The following is a 14,550-nucleotide window of genomic DNA, read 5'->3' as shown; positions in this document are numbered from 1 at the left end:
AGCTCTTTTGTCCATGTTTAAACTAAGGCTGTAATGTGGTCAGGAGCTGAGTGGCCCTGGAGGAACCAAACTGAGTGTCAGTGAGTAGGTTATTACCAAGCAGGTGCTGATTGATACCACTGTTGATTACCTCTTCTTATCACTTATAATAATAATATTTTATTGTCACAACTAGGCATACATTAATACTACAATGAAGTTACTGTGAAAAGTCCATAGTCGCCACATTCCGGCGCCTGTTCGGGTACTCGGAGGGAGAATTCAGAACGTCCAAATTACCTAACAGCATGTCTTTCTGAACTTGTGGGAGGAAGCCGGAGCACTCGGAGGAAACCCACGCAGACACGGGGAGAACATGCAGACTCCGCACAGTCAGTGACCAAACCGGGAATTGAACCTGGGATCCTGCCGCTGTGAAGACACAGTGCTAACCACTGTGCTACCATGCTTCCCACGATGATGATTGAGAGTAGACTGATAGGGCAGTAATTGACTGGGTTGGATTTGTCCTGCATTTTATGGACAAGACATCGCTGGGCAATTTTCCACATTGTTGTGTAGATGCCAGTGTTGTAGCTGTACTGAAACAGCTTAGCTAGGAGCACGGCAAGTTCTAGAGCATAAGTCTCCTGCCCTATTGCCGGAATAATGTCATACCCCATAACCTTTGATGTATCCAGTGCCTTCAGCTGTGCCTTGTTATTGAATTGGCTGAAGATTGACATCTGTGGTGCAGGAGACTTCTGGAGGAGACCAAGATGGATCAGATATATGTAGAGCCTCATCCTCCAGTGACTTGTTTAATTGTCCATCACCATTCATGGCTGGATGTGGCATGACTGCCATATGCAGTTTTAAAGAAACTCCTTTCTACAGGCCAATAAAAGTGTCAATCATGCTGACCGTTTAAAGTATAAATTGAAACAGAAAGCTATTGAAGGAGGCTTGTACCGTATCCTGGCCCAAACATTGCTCTCGCATACTCATTTATTCCCACACATGTCCCTCCATGAGAGTAGCCAATCTCTCATGTTTGGGGCTCAAGTGGTTGAGTCCCCAAGACAACGTGGAGCTCATTCATGGTGGTGATGGACTCCTACTGCCTCAGGGAAATCCGCCAGATGTCCAGACCACTGCCTGGCCACCACTGGACACATACTGTGCCCTAAAGAGTCCACATTCCTGCCCACTGATGATCAACGTGACTTTCCTCCCTCCTCCGAGGGGCATTGTCCACAGATGTCTCTGACGCCCCTGGTGCCACGTGTCCTTCATCCTGTGCCAGGTCAGGGGTGTCACAACTGGCTTGCAACTGAACCAGCCCTGCGCTCTTAAGGGCACACCTGAAAATCAGAAAACCCAGGAATGGGATCCAGAATCCTGCAAGCAGGACCTGCCCGCCATTTGAAAAAAAGGAAGCCTCTCCCACAAAAGAAATTCAAAGGAGTTCTGTTTCTCTCTTTCCAGAGATGCTGCTCAGCCAGCTCACTGAGTGTTTGCCGCATTTTGATTTCGGGATTGGCAGCGCCCGCTACATCTTTCACTCCAAATCTAAACCAACCCATTGTTGATTCAGAGTAGATCTTATTGTCCATGAGGTGCCCAAGGACCAGGCCCGGAACCACACTACCTGCCCTGCCCTCCCCAGCGTGGAGAGGGGATGGGGGGCGTGGCCTGCGCATGCGCGGTCACGCGGACCCCCGGCCGTTGTGCTGGAGCGCGCTTCGCGCGGGGTGGGTGGGGGGGCACGAGCGGGCACGGGCCGTGCGCGCGCTTCGCGGGGCGGGGACGTGTGGGGGCGGGCACGGGCAGTGTGCGCGCTCCTGCTGGCGACGGGGAGAAGCAGCAGCAGTGGCAGACATGAGCGGGTCCAGCCGGCGGGGCAATGATCACAGAAATTACACCGGCTGCAAGCGGCCTCGGAACGGGGGCAACAAAGTGACGGTGGTCCTCGGTGCCCAGTGGGGGGATGAGGGCAAGGGGAAGGTGGTCGACCTTCTGGCCACCGATGCTGCCATTGTGTGCAGGTGTCAGGTAAGGAAGGACAGGTGTGCAGATGTCAGTCAGTCAGGAAAGGGGACAGGTCCCAATGAAACAGGTCAACTCGCGGGTGTGTAACTCAGTGAAAACCAGGCTGTGGGGTCGCAACACAGACGCTGGGAGGGAACCTATTCACCGAACTTGTTATTTGAAAAAAGTTTACAAGCAGTTTCTATTTTCTTCCGGTATTTCAGATAGTTTGCAGTTTGTGCATAGGGGGGGGGGGGAATCTTGTCGGATTTTTATCCTGACTGGCATTGACACCAGTCTGCCTCGAGAGTAGGTCAGTTATCCAGACCGGGGAATGAAATGCCACTCAAAAAAAAATCTAAACTAAAAATAGACCTGTATTTTGTTTAATTAAAAAGCAGCCTCTAATTCAAGCAAGGTCGACCATCCTCTGACGCAGTTGTAACTGATAGTTAAGACAGGAGTTTTAGCAGTTCTGTGAGCCAGCACATGCTGCACTGGAATAAACATTAGGCTGAGTCAAGCATAATTTTGTTTTTAAATGTTGAGACAATTAAGTTTTGATATATGGATGTGGACTTGGTGAAGTTGTAACTAACGTGTATTTCACTAAGCTGAATAAACATTTTGTTTATTCCAAGTGCCGAGTCATTGAAAGATACATTCATGTTGAAGGAGATATTTTAACCCAAATTAATTCACCCAGACAGAAAAGAATTTTGTCACCCCGTCTATCTCTTAAAACGATTGCAAGAATGTTATCCTACCCAGGAACGTATGTCAGGTTTTTCACATTGCTTGGAAAACTTCCTGAAATCAGCCCTCAATTATCCTTTTGTCTATTTGAACATAATTCCTCTTTCCATTGGAATTGATTTTTGTCAACACAAAGCCTTAGCTGCTGTGGAGCAGATGGTATCACCATCTGTACTTTACTGTGAACAGAAATCACTAGTTCCTAGTGCAAGTTTGTATATATTTTGTCAAATGTTGATACGGGGGTATCAGCGAGCAGGAGCTGATAAATCCTGAAATGCCTTAAACACTTACAAAAACATATTTTCCTTGTTTCAATAAAGGAAGCGTTACTTTAAATGGAAATGTTTTGACTAAAAATATTTTTCATTTTGTGTTTTGTTCAAATCGTTACCTGTAGAGAATCCTTAACTTAAAATCTATGTTTGCACGGTTGAACTCAGTGGAGATGAGCAGCAAGTACTTTCAGAAAGTGCACTTGAATGAACAGTGGAGCTCAATATCAGTTAATCTATTCATCAGTGGAACAGCCTACACTCAATCTGCCCCTTTGTTCATGGGTCAGGCGTGAGAACCACCATTTGGAAATCCCCAAATGAACATGCAGCTAAAAACTATACCAAGCTCTCTTTCTCGGGTTCCTGACTCTAACTTCAATGCAAAACAGTCTAAAGTTGTATTCGTGAGAGCCGTTATTCCTTGGCCTGATCGTGAATATCTTCATATTTTGTTATATTACTTGGGCTAAGTGTGATGTGTCTTAACAGATCATGGAAAAGTGAACCTCCAGTTTCAAGAACTCTGTCCTGCATTTTCTTAACAGAATAATTCAAGAAGAAGCAATGATGAAAGTAGAAATTTTCAACCACATAGAATATACAGTGCAGACGGAGGCCATTCGGCCCATCGAGCCTGCGCCGACCCACTTAATCCCTCACTTCCACGCTATCCCTGTAACCCAATAACTCTCCTAACCTTTTTGGACACTAAGGGCAATTTAGCATGGCCAATCCACCTAACCTGCACGTCTTTGGACTGTGGGAGGAAATCAGAGCAGCCGGAGGAAACCCACGAGACACTGGGAGAACGTGCAGACTCCGCACGGACGGTGACCCAGCGGGGAATCGAACCTGAAACCCTGGTGCTATGAAGCCACAGTGCTAGTCACTGTGCTACCATGCTGGCCAATAGATTGGAGCCATCATAGATTTAGATTTATTGTCACGTGTACTGAGGTACAGTGAAAAGTATTGTTCTGCATACAGTCCAGGCAGATCATTCCATACATGAAAAACATTGGGCATGCGGTAAATACACAGTGTAGCTACATAGACATCGGGTGAGCATACGGAGTGTAGTACTACTCAGTAGAGAAGATGCATGGAGAGATCAGTTCAGTCGATAAGAGAACCAGAACCATTCAGGAGTCTGGTAACAGCAGGGAAGAAGCTGAATTTGACTCTTTTAGCGATTGTTCTCAGACTTTTGTATCTTTTGCTCGATGGAAGAGGTTGGAAGAGAGAGTAACCCAGGTGGGAGGGATCTTTGATTATGCTGCCTGCTTTCCCAAGGCAGCGGGAGGTGTAGACAGAGTCAATGGATGGGAGGCGGGTCCGCGTGATGGACTGGGCTGTGTTCATGACTGTGCAGTTTCTTACGGTCTTGGGCCGAGCAGTTGCCATACCAAGCAGATAGGATGGTGCATCTGTAGAAACTGGTAAGAGTCAATGTGGACATGTCGAATTTCCTTACTTTCCTGAAGAAGTATAGGCACTGTCGTGCTTTCTTCATTGTAGCATTGACATGGATGGACCAGGACAGATTTTTGGTGATGTGCACACCTAGGAATTTGAAGCTGTCAACCATCTCCACCTCGGTACCATTGATACAGACAGGGGTGTGTACAACACTTTGCTTCCTGAAGTCAATGATCAGCTCCTTAGTTTTGCTGACATTGAGGGAGAGATTGTTGTCATTACACCACTCCACTAGGTTCCCTATCTCCCTCCTGCACTCTGACACATAGCAACCAGCTGCCTTCGACACCAGTTACAAGCAGGTGCTAATCAGCTTTCCTGAGAATCCAGCTTTCCGTGAATAAAGATTAAAGCCCAAAAAAGCAATTAGACACTAGACCAAGGAAAAGATTGGCAAGCAGTACACTTTAGGGATGTAGATTATCTAATTTCATCAAGAAAGTAAATCTCAAAGCAATACAGTAATGGATGATCTTAAAGGGAAGCCATGATCTCTGATCAAGGCAACTGGCTATATTCTTAACAAATAGCACACATACAAATGTAAAAAAACATTTATTTTAAAAGTGAAGAATTAATTAGTTCTCTAATTGGAATGTTTTTCTACTTGCTTTTATTGACAACCATCATTGTCTCTGGGGAAAGAGCATTTTTCAGCAAAAATCAGATGTCATGGCCAACTGTATTTTAATTAGATTTCTGATCCCGGGCGGGGTCTCCGGTCCCCCAGCCGTGCGTTTCTTGGCACACCGTTCACTTGCAGTGGGATCCTACCTTCCTGCCGCTTGTCAATGGCATTTCCCATTGAAACCACCCCACGCCACCACAAAACCCGCTTGCGGGAGTGCACTCCCAGCGAGAAAAGTGAATCCCGACGACCAGAGAATTCTGGCCCCTACCTGCAATGCCAGAACTTTAGCTTCAAATTCTACTTGAACTTTACCTTAAATCTTCTATATTGTTCAAACCAGTGTTTGCACTCTTTCTAAAGTGGAAGATTAGCAGTTCATTAAACATGAAAAACAGTTCAACGTATCGTTACATTTTTTGATAATTATACGGCATTAGATCCTGAATAAGTGCCCCCATTAAATTTCTGTCTGAATAATTTTAGCATTTATTTTTTTAAATTATTTTTATTCCAAATTTTTGTCAAAATCATAATTTTTGCATAACCATGGTGCAACCATTAACATAATAAAATAAAAGTTAACCATATATACAAAGAAAAGAACAATACAACGTAACGATCCCCCCCCCCCCCCCCCCCCCCCCCCCCCCCGGGGCCGGGATGCTGCTGAACATTACTGCTCTCCTTGAAAGTCGAGAACTGCTGCCACCTCCGAGAGAACCCCACCATGGACCCTCTCAGGCAAACTTTATTTTCTCGAGACTGAGAAACCCAGCCATGTCACTAACCCAGATCTCTACACTTGGGGGCTTCGAGTCCCTCCACATTAAAAGAATTTGTCTCCGGACTACCAGGGAGGCAAAGGCCAGTACGTCGGCCTCTTACGCTTCCTGAACTCCCTGATCGCCTGACACACCAAAGCTCGCTATCCCTGGACTCGGCACCACCCGCGTGTCCAAGAATCCCTTAAGAGCCGGGCATGCCTAGAAATATGGACATAGTCTGCAGGGCTTCCCGCACACCTCGCACATTTATCCTCAACCCCAAAGAGCTTGCTCATCCTGGCTGCCATCTTGTGTGCCCGGTGGACCACCTTAAACTGGATTAAGCTAAGCCTGGCACATGATGAGGAGGAATTGACCCTGTTTAGGGCATCCGCCCACAGGCCCACATCCAGCTCCCCACCTAGCTCCTCCTTCCATTTGCCCTTAAGTTCCTCCACTGGGGCTTCCTCTACCTCCTGATGTTCCTGGTAGATGTCCGACACCTTCCCCTCCCCTACCCAGGTGCCGGGAACCACCCTATCCTGTATCCTGCGTGGGGGTAGCAGCGGAAATGACACCACCTGTTTTTTCAGAGAGGCGCGTACCTGAATGTATCTGAAAGCATTTCCAGTGGGCAAACTGAATTTCTCCTCCAGCACTTTCAGGCTGAGAAAGGTCCAGACTATGAATAGGTCCCCCATCCTTTTAATGCCTGCCCTATGACAGCTTTGAACCCCCCCCCCACCCCCGTCTACCTTGCCCGGGACAAATCTGTGATTGTTGCGTATCGGGATCCAGACTGAGGCTCCCCCCACCCCTCTGTGCCTTCTCCACTGACCCCAAATCTTTAATGCCGCCCCCACCTCCGGACTGGAGGAGTAATAATTTTAGCATTACTGAAAGAACAGTCACAGGAAGATTTTGAGATGGCAGAATTATTGTTAAGAGCCCAAAATTGTGCGGATTAGCCTTACAATTGGTCCGCTTCAACATTTGGAGGTCTACCACTGCGCGGCTAAAGCACCTACCTAAAATTGAAAGCAAAATATTATCGATGCTGGAAATCAGAAAATGTTGGAAAAACTTAGCAGCACCTGTGGCGAGAGAAACCAAGTTAACATTTTGAGTCCGTGTGTGTGACTCCAAAAGAAGAGTCTGAGGATGAGTCACATAGACTCGCAATGTTAACCCTGTTTCTCTCTCCACAGATGCTGCTAGACATCCTTTATTCAGCATTTTCTGTTTATAAAACTAAAGTAGTTGGACTGCTTTCATGTGCCATAATCTAGCTCGCACCCTGATTGCAATTTTAAGGGACTCTTGTGATACATGTGCCCCAGCCATGTGTACTGCAACTCTTTGGCCTCTGGTTAGATGTCTTGATTGCCTCTGCATGGAGTCTTCGCTGCTGGTGTGTCTTGTGTGTCTACCTTTGCGCACGAGCAGTGGGAGAGGCCATATCCGGAGGGAGGCACTGAGAGAGGGAGCTTTAAACATGAGAATCTGAAGCAGATTGGGAATTTGGTGCAGAGTGGGAAGAGGTGCTCTTTGCTTTTTCTCCTTGCTGTGGAACTTTTAAATCTTCAGTAAGGGACCTTGCCCTGTTGCAGCTGAGGCTACAAGGGAGAGAGCTGATTGGTAAGTAGCTGGTAAGGTCGGTAAGTTTTCACAACATTTATCACTTATCGTTTGAAAATATGTTTCGTGGTTTATAATCTGAAAGGATTACTGGTTATAAAATGCTTTCACACTGAGGCAATAAGGAGAGATATGAAGAAAAGGTTACAAAAAAAAATTAAATTTAAAAAACAAATGAAAAACAAATTAAATAAAATAGACATGGAGGGTTAAGTGATGTGTTGTTCCTGCATGATGTGGGAGCTGGTGGAACCTTTGTAGTTCCCAATGACCACATCTGTACTAAGTGTTGATTGCTCGAGGAAGACCAGCTTAGAGTTGATGAGCTGGATTCTGCGACACATCAGGATTCACCTGAGGAAGGAGCAGCGCTCCGAAATCTAGTGTTTGAAAAACAAACCTGTTGGACTTAAACCTGGTGTTGTAAGACTTCTTACTGTGCTCACCTCAGTCCAACGCCGGCATCTCCACAACTCATCAGGAAGGGGGAGAGGTACCTGGATACTGTTCCAGGAGGCAGGTAACACCCCTTAGATTAACTAACTTAAATTTGGCCAGGGGTCAGGAGAGTGGCTGCAAGTGAGGCAGGTAGAGGGATCCAGGAGGTAGGATTGCAGGTGCCTCAGACATGGTCCCTGGGATGGATGGATTTTGGGGGGCGGGGGGGGGGGGGGGAAGAGAGAAAATGTAGTCCTAATAGGGGAAAGTATAGTTAGGGACTTCGACACGATTCTCTGTGACCAGGATCGAGAATACTGAAGGTTCTGTTGTCTGCCTGGTGCTCGGGTTCGGGATATCTCATCTGGGCTGCAGTGGGAGGGTAAAGATTCAGTTGCCGTGATCCACGTAGGTACCAACGATATAGGTAGAACAAGGACAAAGGTTCTGCTAAGGGAGTATGAACAGCAAGGAGCTAAATTAAAAAGCAGAACCCAAAAGGTAATAATCTCTGGATTACTACCAGGAGCTAATTGGCACAAGATCAATAAGGTTAAGGAGGTAAATGCGTGGCTCAAAGATTGGTGTGGGAGAAATGGGTTTGAATTCATGGGACATTGGCACCAGTACTGGGGAAGAGGGGACCTGTTCCGATAGGACGGTCTTCATCTGAATCATACTGGGACCAGAGTCTTGGCGAATCACATAACTAGGGCTGTAGATAGGGCTTTAGACTAAATAGTTGGGGGAGGGGGTTCAGTTATATGGGGAATTAGAAAATCAAAGTTAAAGGAGAAGGTAGAAGTGCAGGTTAATGACGAGGACTTTAAACTAGTTAAAGGGACCGAGGGCTCAGGAGAGGTTAGTAAAGTTTCCAGAACACGTAATAGAATATCGGGTACAGAAGGTGGCAGGAATCAAACTTCATCTGGAGCAAAAAAGGGGGCTGTCAATGCAGGACTAAGGATGTTGTATTTAAATGCACACAGTATATGAAACAAGGGAAATGAACTGGTTGCGCACATTGACATTGGCCAGTACGATGTTGTGGGCATCACAGAGACGTGGTTGCAAGGGGATCAGTGCTGGGATCTGAATATCCAAGGATATGTGTCCTATCAAAAGGACAGGCAAATGGGCAGAGGGGGAGGTGTTGCAATGTTAGTAAGGAATGAAATTATATCGATAGCAAGAAGCAATATAGGGTCGGAAGGCGTAGAATCTGTGTGGGTAGAGTGAGGAATCACAAAGGAACAAAGACCCTGATTGGAGTTATGTACAGGCCCCCTAGCAGTAGTTAGGGTGTGGCATAGAAATTAAATCAGGAGATAGAAAAGGCATATAAGAAAGGAAATATTGCAATAATCATGGGGGACGTCAATATGCAGGTGGATTGGGAAAATCAGATTGGTAGCGGATCCCAAGAAAAGGAATTTGTGGAATGTCTAAGAGATGGTTTTCTGGAGCAACTTGTGGTGGAGCTCATGAGGGAACAAGAAATTATGGATTTGGCGATGTGAATTAAGGCAGACCTTATTAGGGAACTTAGGTGAAGGGGACAGTGATCACAATATGATAGAATTCATCCTGCAGTTTGAGAGGGAGAAGCTGGAATCCGATGTAACGGTATTACAATTGAATAACGGTAACTACAAAGATATGAGGGAGTAGCTGGCCAGAGTTGATTGGAAGGGGAACCAAGCAGGGCAGACAGTGAAACAGCAATGGAAGGAGGTTTTGGAGGTCATTCAGGAGGCACAATAGAAATTCATCCTAAGGAGGAGGAAACATGCTAAGGGGAGGACAAGGCATCCATGCAAAAGAAAAAGCATACAAGGTGGTGAGTATTAGTGGGAAGCCACAGGGTTGGGAAGCCTTTAAAAACAAGCAGAGCACAACAAAAAAAGCAATAACGGGTAAATCCCAGCAGGCAGGGATTTACCCATGTACCTCTACTGTCAGTATACACCAGCATATCATGGTGCAGACACACACTGATGGACACACAGTGGGACCAATCAACACACACAACACCGCAGCCAATCACCAGTGAGAGCGCACGCACTATAAAGACAGGGGGCATGAGAGTACCTGCTCATTCGAGTTGCAGCTAGCTAGGAGGACAGAGGTCACAGCCTGCAGCACAGACATTCACCATGTGCTGAGTGCATCGACTGGTTAGGACAAGGCAAAGGTCTTTAGTTAAAGCTAGTATCGTATTAACCCACAGTCTGAGTATGTTTAAACAGTTAATGATTCAATAAAATAGTGTTGCACTATTTCAAGTGTTGGTGACCTGTGTGTGATCCAGAACACCCAACACATCATGATACCAGGAGTGGTGGAATATTAGCACTTCTTAGACCTACCTGCAAATGATCTGCGTTCCGCCAGCATTCCGTCATCTTGCAACATGGACAACATCAGCCCGCTGACGCTGCTCCGCATTGCCGGCAACCTCGGGGCCAACTGGAAGATTTTCAAACAGCGCTTCCAGCTCTTCCTCGAAGCCACGGACAGGGAGGGCGCCCCGGACACCAGAAAGATTGCTCTTCTCCTCTCCACGGCCAGGGACCATGCCATCCACATTTTCAACTCCTTTGTAGATGATGAATATAAGACGAAGTTCAAGACGGCCCTCCTCAAGTTTGACACTCACTGCAGCGTAGAGGTGAATGAAAGTTTTGAACGCTATGTGTTCCAGCAGCGTTTGCAGGGTAAGGATGAACCTTTCCCATCCTTTCTCACGCACCTCCGCATCCTTGCGCAATCTTGCAGCTACGGGCCCACCTCCGACTCCATGATACGCGACCAGATCGTTTTCGGTGTTCAGTCGGACCCCCTACGTCAGCAGCTCCTGTAAGTAAAGCAACTCATGCGAGTGACCGCCATCGAGACCTGTGTCTTACATAAAAACGCCACGAGTCGGTATTCCCATATACAAGCGGTAGAGGCAGAAACGGCGCAGCACGAGTCCAAGTGATTGAGCACCTCCAGGGCCTCAGCCTGGATGAATGCGGCCATTTCGCTCGCTTTTCGCGGACTCCAGTGCTTGTACGCACCAAACGAGGGGACGGCGACGTTGAGGAACATAATGCGCAGGCACGCACGACCGCACCACGCATGCGCGGTGGCGCAACAAACTTGCCGATGTCACTACGTGCGGCAACTGTGGCTCCACCCACTCAAAGCGACAAACGATGGAAGGCATTGAAGGTGTTCGCGTCTATGTCGATGACATAATCATTTGGTCCACTACCCCGCAGGAGCATGTCAGTCGCCTCCAGCGCGTGTTCAAGCGCATACGGGAGCAGGGCCTCGCCTCAACAGGGCCAAATGCTCCTTTGGTCAGATGGAACTCAAGTTCCGAGGGGACCACATCTCCCAGTTGGGTGTGCGTCCAGATGCGGACAAGGTGGCTGCCATCACAGCCATGAAAACGCCAGAGGACAAGAAGGCGGACCTCCGATTTCTGGGCATGGTCAACTTCCTAGGGAAGTTCATCCCTAACCTCGTCTCTCATACCACGGCTCTCAGGAACCTGGCCAGGAAGACGACAGACTTCCAGTGGCTTCCTGCCCACGAGCGCGAATGGAGAGAACTCAAAACCAAACTCACCGCGGCACCGGTCTGAGCTTTTTTTGATCCAGCGAAAGAGACAAAAATTTTGACCGATGCCAGTCTGGCATTGGGGCAGTGCTCCTGCAACGCGATGAGGCCTCATCATGGGCCCCCGTTGCATATGCGTCACGCGTCATGACCCCCATGGAACAGCGCTACGCGCAGATAGAAAAGGAGTGCCTGGGCCTTTTGACCGGTGTCGTCAAGTTTAATGATTACGTGTACGGCCTTCCCCAATACACCGTCGAGACCGACCATCGCCCGCTGGTCAACATAATACAGAAAGACTTGAACGACATGACGCCTCGCCTCCAGCGAATTGTGCTCAAGCTCCGGCGATACAACTTCCAGCTGGTATACACCCCGGGCAAAGACTTAATCATTGCCGACGCTTTCTCCAGGTCAGTCAACACTCCTTGTGACCCAGCAGGATTCGTCTGTCAGGTTGACGCCCATGTGGCCTCCAATCTACCTGCCACGGATGAACGCCTCGTCCAAATTCGCCGCGAGACAGCGGCTGACCCTTTGCTACAGCGTGTCATGCACCACCTAACAGACGGGTGACTCAAGGGCCAATGTCCGCAGTTCTACAACATCAGAGATGATCTGGCGATAGTCGATGGTGTTCTCCTGAAACTGGTCCGCATTGTCATCCCGCACAGCATGCACCAGCTCGTCTTGGAACAACTACACGAGGGCCATCTTGGCATTGAAAAGTACCGCCGATGGGCCCGAGAGGCTGTGTACTGGCCCGGCATCAATGACGACATCGCCAACACAGTGCTCAACTGCCCCACTTGTCAGCGCTTCCAGCCGGCCCAACCACGTGAGACCCTACAGCCCCATGAGTTTGTCACATCCCCTTGGTCCAAGGTCGGAAACGATCTGTTCCACGTGCTGGGCAGGGACTATGTCTTGATTATAGACTACTTTTCAAACTACCCGGAGGTGGTACGTTTACATGACATCACATCGTCTGCAGTCATCCGTGCCTGTAAGGACACCTTTGCTCGACACGGCATCCCACTCACTGTGATGTCGGACAATGGCCCCTGCTTCGCAAGCCAGGAATGGTCCAACTTTGCCAGGAGGTACAACTTTGTGCATGTGGCATCCAGTCCCCTGTACCCCCAATCCAACGGCAAAGCGGAGAAGGGGGTCCACATAGTCAAACGGCTCCTCTGCAAGGCTGCCGATGCTGGGTCCAATTTCTACCTAGTCCTGCTGGCCTATCGCTCGGCCCCACTGTCCACTGGCCTGTCGCCAGTCCAGCTGCTCATGGGTCGCACCCTGAGGACGACGGTGCCGTCCATTCATGTCCCAGACCTCGTCCACGTTCCGGTCCTTCAACAAATGCAACTGTCTCGTGCACAGCACAAGGCGGCTCATGACTCCCGTGCAGCTGATCTCCCTGCTCTGGCTCCAGATGACAACGTCCGTATCCATCTTCCGGATGGTGGCTGGTCTGCAACCGCTGTGGTTCTTCGGCAGGTGGCTCCCCGCTCATTCCTGGTTCATCTACCAGATGGCTCCATTCTGCACCGCAATCGATGTGCCCTTTGTCTCGTTCCGCGCTCACTCCGTGATCCTCCACCATTGCCACGCCCTCCTGTTGACACTGACCTGGACTATGCAGAGATTCCGGTCACACTGACGAATGTGATATAAAATAGTTAGTTCAAATATTAGTTTACAGTAATGTAGCTGTGGGCCAGTCTAATAGTAGTGAGTTCACAGAGGACAAAGGAATTCAGAAAGCATGGCAAGGATGGGGGAAAGGATACTGGGGTAACGAGGCCCAGGGTTAAGGAATGCGAAGTAAGCCAATCAGGATGTATGGCCAGGTCAGGAAGGGTATAGGATGACCTATGGGAATCTTGTTTGTGAAACTTGATGCCATTTGAATGTATTTGCAGAGATCTCTTTGTCTCTGAACTCACTCAGTTCCTAGGGTTTCAGAAGACAGCTTGTGTGTTCTGAGGCTCATTGTGAAGCGAATCAGCCTTGCAAGTTGGTTAAAAATAAATAATACTATACCTACAAATCCATCTCGAGTTTTATTGAGGCCAAACTGACGGGTAAAGAATTCAATATTGTCATTCGGTGCCGAAACCCGGGATTTCTCCAGACGGTCACCGGCCAGCTGCAAAATCAGAATTAGACTGATGTTGGACAAGGAAAGTGGAAATGGGCCCACAATGTGTGTAGCTGGAAAATGACCACATTGATTTTCCCCTCTTCTCATGGTCTGATTGGTCTGATCACTCGCGGTTGGTATGGAAAGATCATCTCGACGAAATCAAAGGTCAGTCTGTGGATTAGAAAATTATACTGATGGGATATCATAATATTGATAGTTCAGTTTTGGGTTAATTGTGGAATTGATGGGACATCAAAACTATGATTTAATTCCACGTGTGTGTGTTTTGGAAACTATAGTTGATTAAGCTAAAATTGCATCCTTGGACTGTAGTGGCGAAAAAACGCAGTCTTGAGGACTAGTTTGAGATTATTGGGAATTGCTTGGATAACACGAGTGATCCAAACAGTTCATTGCAAATATTATGTGATATTTATCCAGACAAAGCGAGAGATTTTATGAAAATGTCAGCAACTTTCAGGAAGAAATTGGGTGACGAATGGCCACTAGGGGGCACTAAAGATCTGGACATCATTAAGAAAATTCAGGGTGAAATCTGCAAAAAGCCAAAGTATGAAAGCAAAAGAGTTAATTGGATTATGGAGACAACATTGTCAAGAGGTGAGGGATAAGATCATGTTATCAAGTTGGCAAGAAAATGCCCTTAAAATGGGGATTCCAATTAGTGAAGTGGGGAACCAGAAAACTCTGGAGATCTTGAAAAAGGAGTGTGCATTCAAAAAATGCGCAAGTAAAGAGAGGGTGGACTCGAGTAAAAAAAAAATGGACTACGTA

General features: G+C 47.6%; 1 protein-coding gene across 1 annotated transcript in view; it reads left to right on the top strand.

Moving 5' to 3' along the window:
• The first annotated feature begins 1,816 nt into the window (after positions 1-1,816).
• adss1 (adenylosuccinate synthase 1) overlaps positions 1,817-14,550 on the top strand; it is a 106,554-nt gene continuing 93,820 nt past the window's right edge. Inside the window, exon 1 of the mRNA XM_072489850.1 lies at positions 1,817-2,034. Coding sequence (XP_072345951.1) covers positions 1,861-2,034 — 174 coding nt within the window. The 5' untranslated portion in view covers positions 1,817-1,860. The remainder of the gene's footprint in view (positions 2,035-14,550) is intronic.

Source organism: Scyliorhinus torazame, chromosome 2 (genome assembly GCF_047496885.1).
Source record: "Scyliorhinus torazame isolate Kashiwa2021f chromosome 2, sScyTor2.1, whole genome shotgun sequence".
Lineage (NCBI taxonomy): Eukaryota > Metazoa > Chordata > Chondrichthyes > Carcharhiniformes > Scyliorhinidae > Scyliorhinus > Scyliorhinus torazame.
The sequence above is the reverse complement of the archived record's forward strand: the minus strand, read 5'-3'. Positions and strand labels throughout refer to the sequence as shown.